The following is a 16,972-nucleotide window of genomic DNA, read 5'->3' as shown; positions in this document are numbered from 1 at the left end:
AAAACAAAACAAAAACAAAAAGGTTAATGTCTTAATACAATATACAAAAGAATATAAAAATCAAACCATGAAAACATTACCAGAATTTGAATGGAATTATGAAACAAAATGAATTTGCTATATATTAATATTTTTTAAATGCGCACATTTTCAACAAGACAGTGTTGGATCATTTAAGAAGATGCTACTGATGGTGTAAATACTAGCTTTTGTTTCCGAAGAACTGTACAAGAACACTTCTGGAAGAGGTGACTGTGTGAAATTCATCAGTGGGAAGGTACCTGCATATCGACGATTAAGACTGATGTGTGTTGACTGGGTGGAGAAGAGAATTGATATATTAAACTCACCTTAGAAGGATATGTTTATATGGCAGCCACAAGCTACTAAACTGAAATCACAGCGGCACTGAAAAATGTGTGACTGATCCTTCAGAGGGTGACCCTGGCTGCACACCTGATGTCCGTGGCGTCGTAGCTGTCAAAGGAGGCACATAATGCTCTCCAGGGGCCGACCCAAAGAAGGGCTGCACTGAGCACATCTTGACTTCAGTATGAAAGGAAAGTTATAATCATACAGAGAGGCAAGCAAGGGTCGGCATCTTAACTCCACATTCCTAACACAGGGGACAGTTAATGTAATATTCAGGGCCTAGAAGACACTGAGGGAAACAAGAGATGCTATAAATCTGTACTCCTGCTGAAACTGATACTGGCTTTCAAGAAGACAGAGAAAGATCCATGTTTCCCTGCTCTGGCTCCTCCGAGAAGTATGTTACAGAGTGAGAGCTATGGTTTTCCATCTCCATTACTAGTCAAGTGTCTGTACAGAACACTGGGGGACGTATTTCTCAGTATATATAAGGATTTAATACATCAACAAGTCTTTCATAAGAGATGCCCATTATTTCTTTGAAATGGTCCTTCTCAACTGTGCCACATACTTGGGAGGCAGTGGAGGGAGGGGAAGCCAGGAGAACCATAATCTTTTGATCAGAGGAAATAAGAACCTCAGGTCTGGTGTAACTTGCCAGACTTCATGCCAGAGCCAAAAGGCAGCTTTTGCCCACCAAGGCTAAAAACCTTCCCAGCCTCTGTAATGTCTGAACTCACTAAAGATTTGCCTTGATCCCGCTCCCTCCCTGCCTGCCAACTCCCTGAAGGGTTCTAAGAACTCTAGTGGCTAAAAATGGTAACCCTTGTTTCTTCTTTAGCCTATAAAATAAAACAAACCAAAAAAAAGGTGCTTATAAAATCAAATGGCTACAAATCTCATATAACAGAGGTTATGTTATTTTGTTTAGGGAAGTTTTTCCCCAACTGCTTAAAGTTATAGAAAAGTAACCCGTTGTCAGGGAAGAAACTGACGTAACAAGATTAGGAGATCATATTATTTTGCTGTCAGCTGCCTAATCAACTGGTTTGCAGAAGACTTAAATAAGGCTCATATTTTAATCAGGCATACAATTTTTTTCCCTAGAAGTATCTCTTTTTGCTTTTCATTTATTGTGAAAATTCATTAAATACATTAAAAGGACTATCACATCACATGTAACACTTTAATGGCTTATTTTATCATTAAAATCTGGTTTGTTTCTTTAACATTGCTGATATGCTTCTACGTGTAGAAGAGTCACACCGTGAGGTGTGACCGATACTGACAAGATACAGAAAATAGAACCATAGCCACTTTACATTTGAAAAAAGTACCACAACTACTATTCCCATATCATTTGTATTGATAATTTTTTAAAACTTACCATCTCTATCATTTGTAAACAGATATTTGAAAAACATAAGGTCATCACTACTAAAATAAGTTGTAAAACTACTACATTGTTTCAATAGCAAGGACACTGTGTAATTTTTCTCAATGGCTTGATTTAATTCAAGGAAAACTTATAATGTGTGTGTTCGTATATACATACATACCTTTCAAGGATATCTTTTATTGATGAATGTATCTTTCACAATATTTTCTAGCTTTTTATTTGGATAATGGCATTATTTCCTCAAATTCTTGACTGTGGTAAGCTACTCTCTCATCATACCTGATTACTGAAGGTATCCATTTTCCATGTTCTAACCCTTGAATCCCCAACTTCTTTCTCCATTTACTGATGGATGCGGTGGCTTCAGCTAATATATGAGTAAACTTTCAATACAAGGGCAATTGTGGAGGAAAGAAAGGTTTCTGCATGACTCTCAACTGAAATGATGAAGAACTCAGCTAATAAAATACCAAGACTATTTTAGTTATCTCTTTATATTAGAAACATAAAATTTGAGAATCAGAAATTAACTGAGAAACTGTGGTACATATAATTCCTTCACTTTATAGAAAAGAGAATTCAAACTCAGTGAGCCTCAGGGTCTAGGGACAGGTCCCACAATAAGTCATTGATAGGGCTGGATCTAGCACTTGGATTTCCCAAGTCCGAAACCAATACTCTTTTCCTACTTCAAACCACTGTGATCATTTAACAATCTTAGGCCCCACGCTAGTCAAATGTTCATAATACTGACTAATCTAATTGTCAGGCAAAATTAACTATTCAAAAACTTCTGGGTATTTTGGAAAACTGAAGATGTCTGAAAAAGACCCATATAATTTTTTAAAAGTTGATTTTAGTTCTTTGATTTACAGCCAACCGAAATTGAGAAGAGAATTTTGATTTGTATCAATCTATTCTTCAGAAATCACCACTGTCACTTAGAGTGGCTTTTTAAGTAACTAGGGTGACTCAAAAGGTTTCATTTCCTAAACCTCAAAACCTTCTGTGACTATGAGAAATGGACTATACATATTTTTATCTACAAAATACCCAGCTTTAAAACTTAAGTGGAAGTAGGTTTGGAAAAAGGAGGTCTGTCAATACTGAGACATTAAAAACTGGCTTGAAAATTGTTCAACTCAGAAAATAGAATAGGGCTTTGAAACTCCCCCAAACCAGAGACTTGTTTTCTACCTGTGGGCTAACTTAGCAGAAGGCCAAATCACTAAGTCTTACAGCTTGGGTCACATTCCATTTCATCAAAAAATAACCCACACTGAGCTTCTTTCTGGTTCTGTTCCACAATAGAACCAAACCCAGTGTTTCTTGGTTTCTTGACAACCCCTGGTACCAGTGCTTGTGTTTTTCAGTACACAAAATGCAGGCTTTTTGTGTTCATCTTAATTGTTTCTTACATGCCTTGATTGTGAGGTTGGCACCATGTGTTTTACAGGGTACTAACTTCAATAATCGAACTAGTCTGAACTTCAGCAACAAGCACCACCAAAGACCCAAATGTCTGGCACGTTGAGCTAGGAGCTTTCTTTTTCTCTTTTTTATAAGAATGTGTGTGGTTTATAGGCTCCAGGTGACAGGGAATTACAAATAGTCCATCCTCCCTAAAGAAACTTCTATGGGGGAAGAGGAGAACTGCCACTTGGCAAAGAGTAGGGGAGAGAATCATGAGTTCTACTTTTAAAAAAACTTAAGGTAAAGAAATAATGTTGTCAGAGTAGTAACTCCTAGTGATACATTAATGCCAGGTAAGGCGGTGAGATCTAAAGATAGATCCAAGGCAAGAAGGATGGGGGCAATTGGCATTAAAAAAGATGTCTTAAACTTTTTTATAATTTATAAATTATTTCAGGAATTTCTCTCCTTGAAGTGGCACAAAATTATGGTGAATAAGGTATTTAAGAGTAATGCTGTAATTCAGTAAACTTGCTACCATCCAGCATTCTCAGAGAATGGGATATCTTGGCTAATCAAATATTATCATATGTACCTCATAGAAATGTCTGATTTTCAAAATTAACCTAATTTTAAAAAAGTCAAACTCAGTATAGTCTACTCTTTCACTGTTGACCAGAACCGTGCCCCAGGGGACATCTTTATGAATATGAATTAGCATTATAACACAAACATAACAAAAGAGACTGTCATAGGGAGGTCTCCTTAATAGAACACTGAATAACAGACTTTTCTGATCAAAGAATCCATTAGATAATCACCACACGCTTTTTCAATGGCTTTAATACATTATTCTGTAGGTAGGCCACCACTGTTAGCCAGTGATACACCTCTCTTCAGTGCTAATCCCACTCACTTAAAACTAAAGCAAACTAATTAAGCCATTCTGGGTTAAGTCTACTGTTTAAAGACATGCTTGATGAAAATAATCCTGTTTACCACAATTATGTGGATGTCTACATGCAATGCATAATTAGCACAGCAACAACAAACATGCGAGTATTCAGTCCTGTACCTCCGCCCCCATGTTTGTTGACTTACTGTGCATAATAACTGGGATTGGGACTGAAACAGGATCTGAGAATAGAGCTCTTAATATCTGAAACATTTTCTAAGTGAGGCATCTGTCTCTGACAGCAACGGCTGGAGAGTGCAGTAGCCGCTGATTCCACGGCAAAAGCCCACAGTTTGAAAAGCAAAAATATGACTAGAAAGGGACACAAAGCATGCTCTCCAACCGTCAGAAAATAAAATTAGTAACATAAAAAAGGGCCTCTTATTTTATTCCTCAATTTATCATCAAATAATTGTTTCGACTGTGAGGAAAGGCAGACTGTGACCCTGTTACGAAGATATTTGGGGAGGCGCTTAGCTTCACATTTAGGATTCTCCTTTTAGGCTTCAAAGTAAAGCATTATTCATCTATTGTATTTCTGTTTTTCATCAACATGTACGGATCCTTACATATGGCCAGACACTTCATCTTCAAGCTGTGATGCCAGGATTGGAGGGCAAGAACAGGAAACCATGACTTTGGTGAAAGTGTAACCACTCTTTTAGAATAAAAACAGCACAGTGTTATTTGATACATTATTAACATATGTGATAGAGCAGTCTGTAAGCACAATCAAACTGGCCAAAGACGAGGCTAATTGTAAATGGGAATAAAACACACCACAAACAACTCACAAAAAAACAGATTTTAAAATACTCTCCTTTCATTTCCCCATTAAACAATAAACCGAAATCTATTCTTACCAGTATTCCTTTCAGTTCATCCACTGCACTTTCGCAGCCTTTAGAAGATTCTGGCTATAATTTTAAAAAGAAAGAAAAATTACTGAGTAATTCAGTTTTAAGATACTAAACAATGATTTTTACATGGCAAAGTATTAGTAGCCTTATATTGGTAATATATATGACTATGTATATTTTTAAATTAGGTCTATGTCTTAAGGTTAGGAAAAAATACTAGCCATGTTAGTGCTCTCAAGTAGCAGTTAAACAAAAAAGAAGTTATATTCAAAGCGAAAGGAGACAAGCTACCCTCTTCTAAATACCATATTGTTACCTCTTGATTATTATCATAGAGAAGATTTGGTAAACATCAGATTTCAAAGGTCTGATTCCAAATTATTCAGAGCTTCTTACAGTAAACTGTTCTCCACCGGCATTGCTGGACTCTGCCAGCAGGCAGGGACTAGGAAGAAGGCAGTGCAGAGCAGAAGCAAGCCACAGGGCAGAAACCCTCTCTCTCAGCTCCACAAGCTATGGGAGGAGGTCAGCTTACAGGGGCCTGGCATGTAAGAATTTCCCAAGAGGACAGAGTCCAGAGAGCAGGGTCCAGCAAAGCACCTGGCTACAGGAGAAAGTTAGCATGGCTGGCTGCCAGAGCAGTCACAGACCTCAGAGGAGGGGCAGTCCAATCACTCATCTTGGAGGGAAAGTCAGGCTTGAGCAAGGTAGTATTTGAGTTAGGTGTGTTGATTACAAGCTCAGCTCTCTTCTGGCCATACCACGGACAAAACGATTTGAAGTAAAATTCTGGGTATGATTTGCCTGCCCCACAATACCTAACGATCTCTGTAGATCACTCAACTAATTAATGGAGGGAAAATTTCGCATGAGAACCTCATGAAAAGTAAGTTCAGAAAAGACTTCTGCTCTCCCTCGTACCACTTCCTTTCACGAAGGATAGAGATGAAGGGGAAACTTGCCAGACACAGTGAAAGGAACCCCTTGAGCCTCTTATTCCTGGAGAAGAGGTAAGGTCATATTCTCTCTCATCAAAAAATGAGAGTGAATCAACAGCAACCTATAATCCTTTCCTCTCAAAAACAGAATCTAAAAATAAGATCCTACTTCAAATTTTAAAAACAGAGAAGTAAGAGAGAGAGAGGTTTGCTGCTCATGTGCAAAGCTAAGGCATTCAGCTCTCATAGCGCAGATTTTCTGTGAAATACACATGCCCTTAGTGCCAGTCAATAAGCACTAAGACACTAATTTCAACCACACTGGCACCAACACCACCACCAAAGGAATTTAGAAAATAAGCGGTTAAATTAATATTCTCAAGGCAGGCTTGACTTCTGCAGGTCAACCCTTCAGGTGATAAGCTGTGACGTTCAAACAAATGCCCTGCCTTTAGGCATACCCGAAAGTGCTGCCATGCCACTCAGGCTGCCCTCTGACTGCACAAGCCTTTTGCACCCTGGACCACAAAATGTCACCATCTGTGACATTTCAGGAGAGCCCTGATGGTACTAGGGGAAGACGTCTGTCCTCAAGCATGCAGCGACCATGTGTTTTAAAGGTTATTGACCAGGTCATTCAGCACTATATCTGCACAGTTTAAGATTACCAGCAAGAAAACCCAGTCGTCCACTGATCCTTGCTCAGTTGCTTCCCAGAGTTTGAATTGACATTAAATAATGTGTAACTGCAGGAAGAGTCATGGGAAGAAAGAAAAAGCACAAAGTGATATTCTGAAAATGAAAGTATGTATGGAACATTGTTTATGATTTAAGAAGTTTTCAACCTTTTTCTTTCGAAACTAATTTTGCTTCTTTATGGCATTGCGTTTTTCTCTAGTAAATAGTTTGGTTTTGCTTATTCTTTCCATAATTAGTGGTGATGTGAAAGTCATAAAAATGGATTCTTTTTCAAAGGTGGCACTCAGACCTTGCATTTTAAAGTATTTTCACACTTTATTCCATTTGATCTTGACAACAACCCCATGTGTCAGATAAGACAGGTGCTGTCCCCATCTTGAAGAGAAGAAGTGTGGGGAAGCTGGGTGACAGTGCCAGGGCCCAACTCCAACAGCTCTGCTCTTCACTCTCTTGCCAGACACCAGCACTGGGCCAGCTGTGCCAGATCATTCTACACACTCAGCTTCTCCTCCACTTTTACATTTCATCCTTTACTTAGAAAACTGCTTTCAGATCATTGGCACAAGACTGAACTATTTTACGTGGTTGGCTGAAGCTTCTGTTTCCTTAGATGTAAATTTACTCTTGGAGTTGGGTATTCTTTTCCTCTTTCCAATCCTTTCCCACGTACAGCCCACACTATAGCCCCTCTCGCCTTACATGGCTATTTTGCCTGCCTGTGACAAAGTGGCAACTTAGAAAACCCATCAGAGGCCAGGCACGGTGGCTCACGCCTGTAATCCCAACACTTTGGGAGGCCAAGGCGGACAGATCACGAGGTCAAGAGATCGAGACCATCCTGGCCAACATGGTGAAACCCCGTCTCTACTAAAAATATAAAAATTAGCTGGGCTTGGTGGCGGGCGCCTGTAGTCCCAGCTATTTGGGAGGCAGCGGCAGAAGAATCGCTTGAACACAGGAGGCAGAGGTTGCAGTGAGCCGAGCTTGCGCCACTGCACTCTAGCCTGGTGACAGAGTGAGACTCCGTCTAAAAGAAAAAAGAAAGAAAGAAAGAAAAAAGACAAAACCCTCAGACTGTGTACTGAACAGTCATAACACTGGGGGACGTTCACGCAGTTGAGGCAGGGCAGCCTCGAGAGGGAGAAATAACCAAACCATAAAGGTTAGTGAAGAAGGGGAAGGAAGAAGGGGAAGTGGAAGAAGAGAAAGAACCGGTCAGTTCATACCTAATTAGAGAGGAGAAAGAATATTTTTCAAGAAAAATGTTTAAAACTATTATTGGGCTTATTGAAATGTAACAGATATACAAACAAAGGCAGGGGAAACATCATGAAAGGGACTCTAAGCGCCTCCACAGATCCTGGAGCACTCGCTGTGGTCTAGTTTAGAAGAGAGGTTTTCTCCTTGAAGTGACTTGGAAAACATTTGTGAAATTAATGAAAACAATCATATACGTCTCACTATTTTCCCCAAAGTTGTCCTGGTTTTGTTCTGCTGTTATCATGCGATTCCGTCCACTATAATGGAAGCCTCAGAAAGGCGAGGGTGTTTGCCCATTTTGTTCACTACTTTATCCCCCGTGCCTAAAACAGTATCTGGCGCATAGTAGATAATCAGTAGAATCACACAAAAGAATCAGGAATCAAAAGAAAGGATGTGATCATTGTTATTTGTTTGGTGTAACAGTTCATATCACTGTCTCTCGTAATGAGATGACAGCACCCCCAAAAGAACATGGCTTCCATTTTATACTGATTTAGGTTCACCATGGATCCTCCTGAAACATGCTTATGTGGAAGTAAAAGTTTTTGTGACACATTAGCTTTATCCTAAGATTTGACAGTGAGTCCTGATGCAGTGTTCATCAAATTTCAAATCTGTACATTTAAAAAAGGAAATATCAAGCAGGGAAAAAAGCATTTAGTCACTCCATACCTTTGTCTTCGGTCTGACTGTCTGATTAACGGGTCTAAGATGAACTCCCTTTTTAATTCTATCCATCATCTCTTCAACTGCTTGCCTCTTTAGATCTGTGACTTCTTCAGCTGTTCAAAGAACACATACATAAATCCTCTTATGTTACAAGAAAACAGCTACTTCCTATTTTTTGGTGACTTGGAAAAATTACACTATGTGATTAATCATGGTCATTTTTCATTCACAGTTGCAGAACACTAAAAATTTACTCAAGTTAATAGCTATCAGGTAGCAACATTTAAAGGAAAAACTTTTACAGAAAAAAATCTGATCAGAAAAATAAGAGTTATAAAAATCTGTAGCCTGGATCCAAGTCAGTATTGTCTTGCCTCTGTCAACAAAGTAGACTTTGTTCATTTGTCAGCATTTTTCCAGGTCTTTAAAATCCCAACTTTGTGCCTAATCCCAAATAATCTTTGTCTCAAAGATGTTTTTACAACTTACTGTACATTCTATGTCAAAGAAATCAGCCCCAAAAAGAAACAACTACCAGAAATCCATTAGGGGAAAAAAAGATGAAATAGATGTTTTTCTTGTTGGAATAAGTCTATAGTCAAAAGACAAACAGCAAGTAAATAAAATCTATTTTTAAATTGCCATCTTTTGTTTAGGAATCATATGGAAAGGAAACATTTAAGCAAACCTTTCTCAAGTCTTTTTAAATTGTCACTGTTAAAAGAAAACACATGTAGCAATAATTGCAATTAAGTAATTACATTTGATTTTAAAATTCAACTATTGTTTAAACTTGCCACTACTTTGCTGCAAAAAAAAATACATAAATAAAAAAGAGGTGGAGATGTGTATCAATTGGATGAATGTAACTGAGGTGAACTTAAACTGTTGATCAGAAAAGTGAAATGTCTCTCTTGTAGAATAGCTTGAGCAAAATCACAGAACCATTTCAGAACATTTATCACCATTAATGCAGTTCTAGGTCTTGTGTTTACCTCCATCCAGCTCACTGCAGCCTTCATATTTGAGTTTATCTCATAGGGACCTTCCAATTACCGTCTTTAATAGACTCTACACTGCCTGGCAATATGGTGGGTGCTCAACAAGTCTCTACTGACTATTGGCTTCTGAAGTTTCTGCTTTAAATGGCTACTAATGTCTTTACGATTTGAGTAGAAATGACTAAACCCCAAAAGGCTGGCTTCTAAATGCAGGCAATCACTACTGCATCCCCAAGCCAATTAGCTCCAGTATCAGGCTTTGCAATAAGGAGGCCTTATTATGGCTTCTTTTTCTGCTACAAGGCCAGACTCAATTTCAACCCTGGGTAGCCATTCCTCTTGTGTAAGTGCCTAGGGGAGCAACTAAGAGAGACCAGAAGTTTCCATTATCCTCATCTCTACAAGTCCACAAAGAGGGATCACTGCCATATTCACTGTATAACCTAGATTTTCTGATACCATCCTAACTTCAAAGAGAATTGTCAACCTCAGAAGCCATTGAAATGCTGAGAATTAAAATCTCTTAACATCTAAACAACAGTTTTCAGATCCAGAAGTCAAAACAAGTATCTTTTGCCAAGCAACATGGGAAACGTGGTCACCAAAGTTAGAACTCATCTACCAGTAAATGAAAGATGACTAAACTGTGGGTTGATCAATCATGTGCCCTTAAACAGCATTTTCTTAGGCAGCTTCTTCTGATGGTTCACAAACATCAACAAAGGAACAGATAAGTAAATTATGATGGGTAGAAATTCATTCATTTATTCAATCATTCATTCCTTCATTCACTCACTCACTCAATATCTGCATATGTGTTGTGAACTACACAGTGCTTTTGCTGACCCTATTCAAAACCCAGGGAGACAAAACCCAGATCTGCCATCCAAGCATCTGGTATGGGTGTGGGATTTATTCCTGAGAATCTAGAAAATACTTTTTTTTTTTTTTTGAGATAGAGTCTTGCCCTGTTGCCCAGAGCTGGAGTGCAAGGGCACGATCTCGGCTCACTGCAACCTCCAACTCCCAGGTTCAAGCAATCCTCCTGCCTCAGCCTCTTGAGTAGCTGGGATTATAGGCGCGTGCCACTATGCCCAGCTAATTTTTGTATTTTTAGTAGAGATGGGGTTTCACCATAGAAAATACATTTTTAAAACATTTGATTTTTCAGAAAGTCTGCCATTTTGAGTCTAGGAAGAGCTGCATGGTAATAGGAACACCGCCTACAAACAGATTAGCACTCTGTAAGAAATGACTGAAACCCAATTAAATGCACCATACAAAAACTAATTAAGGCAGACAGATGGAGAATTATGGCCAACACCATTCAAATCTGCTACAGCATCTAACATAGCAGGAATTTAAAGTAGTTTCTTATATTTGCTTGCCAGAATCATAGTGATAATTCAGAGACGTGCCACTATCTGTATTGTGTACAGATTATAAACCAGGCTTTAATTTCTCAGTCTTTTTCAAATGTAAAGGCTGAATTGGTTTTAAGGAAAAGAAATCATTCTTATCAGATTCCCTACTCAGGCGCAATACAAGAGCAATGCGAGGTTAGCCACACAAGCTTTCTCTCTTGCCGATCCTGTTTTTGACCTAGCAAAAAGCAAGCTATATGAACTTCTAAACTATTAAGCAGTTCTAATAAATCTGCAAGAATCACCTACAGAGAGCTCATGGTATGTTTTGTAATTCTTTCTGCAATCACACAGTTGGTAATTGTCTCACAAAAGCATGTAATCAAGGGGACAATAGAAATATGCAGGATACTGGAGATTAAAGAAAAGGGACAAATGAAGACAACAGGTCTAATGTTATTGAACTGCCACAGGAAAATGAAATCAAATGCTCTTTGAGTTAGTGCTTCAAGGTCAGTCTTGGATCAGAAAGCTACATGTAATTAACTGGGGCTTAAATTTTAAGATCCACTTGAAAAATAAGTTAGTTCCTTTAAAAAAAAAAAAAAAAAAAAAGACCCACAGACAAAACCATCACCTGATTACTAAATAAAACCTTCTGTTATTACCTCAAAGAAAAAAAATGAATTTCCAAATTCCACAGGATTACTATTTCACTAACTTTTTTTTTTTAAGGTAATTTTTAAAAAAAATCTTATGCCACCATGATGTGCCAAATTTCTAAAGAATACCTTATAGTTGAATTAAGTTCAAATCTGACATCAGGTCATAAAGTTAAAGAAATTTCCTTAGCTACAATAATCCCAAGAACCTGTGGGATGAGGACTCCCTTTGCCCCTCCCACATGATGGCTAGTACCTTTTCCATGTTTTTCCATGGTAACATTTTGAGTATTTTCTGTGATGGATACTACTCTAAACACTTTTCACATTGTGAGACTCACTAATTCTCACAACAGTCCTGTGAAATAGGAAGTACTATTATCCCCATTCTACAGATTAGCAAATCAAGGCACAGCAAAGTAAGAAAATACCAACAAATTCATGACCTGAATGTATGATTAACAGTAGGCATACTTTCAAAATCCAGAACTGGCCTAATAAATACATTCTTGTCAAAATCAGAGTTATTATCTCCAGAGTGTAATGATCTCTTACATTCAATTCTTAAAACTATCTATAAAATATTCTGCAGTCTTTCTTTACAGTGAAGTTTTTTAGAGCCATAAGTAAGGAGTAAACGTTCCCCCACTTATAAACTCTGAAAACCTCATCAACTGTAAGTTAAAAGCCATCGTGAGATGCTAACCTAAGAAAGAAAACACAGTGAATGTGAGACAGGTCACTATGTTATAAATGCAAACCCCAAAGTGTCACAGAGAATTCCAATGTTTGATGCCTGACATTAATTCATCATGCATTCAATCATTGATTTATTCACTCAACAACTATTTTTTCAGTGTGACCTATTAACAAGACACTATAAATAACTGCCTTGCCAGATAGAAAGAGGGTACTGCTTCAGCCACGTGTGAGTACAGTATGTGTTATTCAACGCTGTATGATTTTTAGGGTTGCTCCAGTCTAAAAATCTCAAGAGCAACTTCTATATTGGTAACTCTACTTAGAATCCCAAAATAGCAATCCGGTAGCCCAAGGATGTGTGAGAAAATACTGTCACATTTCATGAATTATAAATAAATATCATTTTTGTAAGAAAAACTGTATAGTTCCTAAAATTGGGGGTTAAAAAATTTTAGAATAATTTTTCTTTTGATGATGTGATTTACTTGGAAGGAAAATTCATTTTATTCCGATTTCCCCCCAATCCTCTAAGATATACCAATTGTCTCCCCCGAAAAAATTGCAACAAAATTTAAATTATAGCATCAGGAAACGCTAACAGCCAGTAACCCAAGAGCAGGGCTGCCCAGCAAATCACCAAAGGCAGAACTGCTTTAGAATCCTGCAATGCCTGTGCAATGCAGAATTTGCCTTACAGCCCCATTAATGTACAGAGGAATAGAGTCCAAAGGATTGCAGAAGGCAGGCACAGAAAGCCAATTCTTAGAGACAAAATCAGCTTTCATTTGTAATGGTGCTGCAAGATTCCTGCTAAGAGACAAAAAACGAAGTCCAAACTTCAATTCATTCAATATGCATGAAAGCAGGGGGATGCTGCCGAGAAGAGTAAACCCTCAAAGAGCTTACAATCTGCTCAGGGGAGAGAGGCAGAAATGACTCAAACACCACAGCCAGAGTAGAGGTAGGGAGTGGGACATTAAATCCTTAAAGTAACAGAATTTAAAGCAAAATGCTGTCACAATGCATGGTAATGAGCTACTCATGTGTTCGAAGAGTCTGGAACACAGCAGCTATCTGCCCCGAATCTGCATGGAGACTATGGAGTTAGAACAGCAGGCACAGAGGACCAAGATCTGGCCCCCTTGTTTTAAGCCTTTGCTGTCACTGTGGGTGCACACCAAACCGACTCCAGTGCATCTAGCCACTTGCTGGCTCTGCTCAATGAGAGGGCCCTTCTCCCTCCAGTCCCATCTAATCATTGTCCTGTATATCTCTATCTCCAGTGAACCAGAGTCCTGTGAATTTTACCTCCCTAAATAGTTCCTGAATTCATGCATGTCTCTCTACCCCTGCTGCTACCACCCTCATCGAAGCTACCATCAACATTCATCTGAATGACTGCAATAGTCTTCCCTCATCCACCCTCATTCATTTACAGTCTGTTCTCTCACTGCAGCCAGTGCGATTTTTTTTAAGGACAATTCTCATCATGTTATACCTCTGCTTAAAACTTCTACTGCTCTTAGGAGAAATTCCAGAACCTTGACCTTGACCTCCAGAATCTGGCTCCTGCCTACCTATTAGACCTCCTCTCTTGGCCACCATGTTCCAGTCATATCAACTTTCTTTCAGTTTCCTAATATACCAAGTTCCTTCCTGGACACTTTGGACCTTTGAATCCGCTGCTCCTCTATTTGAAATGGTTTTACCCTAAACACCACCCACCCGACCCACCCAATGTTCTAAAGGCGCAATTACTCAGCTTGAACATCACTTTCAGACACCAGCAGTCCACTTCCACTATCTCTTAGCACCGTGTACTCCTCCTTAATTGTATTTAAATAATTACATATTTACTTGTTTACTTCCTGCCTAGTTACACTAGAATGTAACTTCTATATCGTGTATCTCCAGCACACAACAGTGGAGTAGTACATACTAAGTGTTTGACAAAGTCCCAGGTCACTTGCTACCAACTCTAAGAAGTCTTGCCCCAAATCCCTCATTTGGAATTACTCCCTCTCTCTCCAGTACACTCCAAGGTACCCTGACCTTTAATGAAAATATATTTGCCAGTATGTCTCTCATTACAGTGAGGTGTGCGTGTTTATCTCCTCTAGATAATAAACTACAGGAAGGCAATGACAGTCACTGGTTCATTCTTATAGCTGTTCAGTGCTTTATACTATAAATGTTATACAACAACATGTTTATTGTCAAAGAACTTAACAAACATGTGAATTGCCCCCAAGCCGTACACCGTCAAGCACTTACACCAATGGAAGTGATGCTTACTTGCTTCTGGTTGAGTTGCCTTTTCTTTCTTAGCACCACTGCCACTGGGGTGGGATCGTTTCCTGATCATGGACATGAGGGATCTTTGGGAGAAAGAAAAAGATCAACAGGAGATTACTGGATACCTAGATCCTAAATAATCAGTAAAAATCTCACTCTTTGGTAGGTGCATGAATATACAACTACAATTTAAGTCGTCTACTTTCCATTTTTAATAATATTAAAGTTTTCATCACTTTACAGAAGAGAAACACATCTCATCCTCTTCAGTATAAAACCAAACTAATTATTGGAGAAAGTACACTGCTATAACTAATAGTAAAATGCATACAGACTTAACAAAGGAAAAGAGACAAAAAATTTCAATACACATATATATAAAATTCAGAAATAGTTATCTATGTACTATGTTAGGGAGGAGAGAAGAATGAAAGAATTAGGGAGTGTTTCATAGTAAGAAGTGTATGTTATCAGTACATACCTATTTGTGAACTATGCGTATAAAAACATCTGAATCCACATGATGTAGACCAAATACTTACGGATAAAACATATTTACACCACTCTCTCTGGCCCATTTAAAAACAAATCTATGTAAAATCAAATTATGATAAATTTGACTATACTAAAATTGTATCACCTTTGATATGCAGAATAAAAAGACAAGGATATATAACGAAATTCTACAGGTCAATGAGAAGAAGCGCATAATCCAAAATGGAAGAGAACCTTGCAACTCCAAAAAAGATGTCCACATTTCCAATACATATACAAAAGAGGTGCTTGACTTCATTAGCTGTTAGGCAAACACAAACCCACACTGGGATATCACTATACATTCAGCAAACAGACAAAATAAATCTGGTAATATCAAGTGTTAGTGGGTCTGTGGAGTAACAGAAGTTCTCAAACCAAAGAGGATATATAAATTAATAGTACATTCCACTCTGGAAAACTCTTTGTAATTATCTAGTAGAGTAAAAAATATATGTATCTTATGAGCCAGTGATTCCACTGCCACATATCCTACAGAAAGGCAAGCACTTGTGCACCAGGATACATGAACAAGAATGCTCATGAAGAATTTCCGTAATTCCACAGAACTGGTAATAACTCAAATGTCCATCAGCACCACAATGGATAAGTACATTCTGAGACTTTCATAAAGTGAATTAGATATCAGTGAATATGAATGGACTTAAGCTACACAACAGATGAATCTTACACAATAGCATAGAGTAGGCTGGGAGCGGTGGCTCACACCTGCAATCCCAGTACTTTGGGAGGCCAAGGTGGGCGGATCACCTGAGGTCAGGAGCTCGAGACCAGCCTTGCCAACATGGTGAAACCCTGTCTCTACTAAAAATATGAAAAAATTAGCTGGGTCTGGTGGCGGGTGTCTGTAATCCCAGCTACTTGGGAAGCTGAGGCAGGAGAATCACTTGAACCTGGGAGGCAGAGGTTGCAGTGAGCCAAGATCGCACCACTGCACTCCAGCCTGGGCAACAAGAGCGAAACTCCATCTAAAAAAAAAAATATATACACATATAAATAAATAAAAATAATAATGTAGACTAAAAAGAGCAAGACCACAATGATACATGAAAATTCCAATGATATAAAGTTCAAAACCAAGCCATACAGATATTTACAGTAGTTTAGGGATACATGTTAGGCAGGAAAATTTTTCTTCAATAATGCAAGGAAATGATCACCATAAAAGACAGCGATTAGAGAGAAAGGTGCTTATCTTTGGAAAAGGGTCAAAGGAAAGAATTAGGGTGCCAGTATTGCCTATTTTTTGATTTGGAGGGTGATTACACAGATGTTCACTTTAACATTATTTTAAAACTGTCCATTGGCTTGTATACACATCTGCATATATTATCATTTCCTCCATAAAATGTTTACCAAAACATGAGTGAATCAATAATTTTTGAATTCCTTCAGCTGCATCATAAATGAACTCAGTGTGGTGAACTGTATTTGCAAAACAGTCCAGCAATAGAAAACAAATACCTGGAGGATAAGAAAGGCATAATGTTGCCCTTAGGAAAAGGGGCAAATGGATATACAGAGTAACGCTTGTTCAGAAGATATCACCACCCAATGCTTCTTTTTTATCCTTTTTTTTTTTTTTTCTGAGACGGGGTCTCACTCTGTTGCCCACACTGGAGTGCAAGGGCACGATCACCACTCATTGCAGCTCTGATCTCCTGCGCTCAAGTGATCTTCCTGCCTCAGCCTTTGGAGTAGCTGGGACTACAGGCACACCATCACTCCTGGTTAATGTTTTTTAATTTTTTGGAGGGGTCTCACCATGTTGCCCAGGCTGGTCCTGAACTCCTGGCCTCAATCTTCCTGCCTTGGCCTCCCAAAA

At 38.6% G+C, this 16,972-nt stretch overlaps 1 protein-coding gene across 4 annotated transcripts in view; it reads right to left on the bottom strand.

Annotated features, from left to right (window-relative positions):
• The window catches only part of LOC105467359 (shootin 1), a 121,615-nt gene that overhangs the window by 23,311 nt on the left and 81,332 nt on the right, over positions 1–16,972 (bottom strand). For all 4 annotated transcript variants that reach the window (XM_071069060.1, XM_011716911.3, XM_011716922.3 and 1 more), the window contains exons 12-14: positions 14,593–14,675; positions 8,572–8,681; positions 5,003–5,056 (exon numbers count right to left, since the gene is read on the bottom strand). In XM_071069060.1, the coding sequence (XP_070925161.1) occupies positions 5,003–5,056; positions 8,572–8,681; positions 14,593–14,675 (247 nt within the window). The remainder of the gene's footprint in view (positions 1–5,002; positions 5,057–8,571; positions 8,682–14,592; positions 14,676–16,972) is intronic.

This window comes from Macaca nemestrina, chromosome 9 (genome assembly GCF_043159975.1).
Source record: "Macaca nemestrina isolate mMacNem1 chromosome 9, mMacNem.hap1, whole genome shotgun sequence".
NCBI lineage: Eukaryota > Metazoa > Chordata > Mammalia > Primates > Cercopithecidae > Macaca > Macaca nemestrina.
The sequence above is the reverse complement of the archived record's forward strand: the minus strand, read 5'-3'. Positions and strand labels throughout refer to the sequence as shown.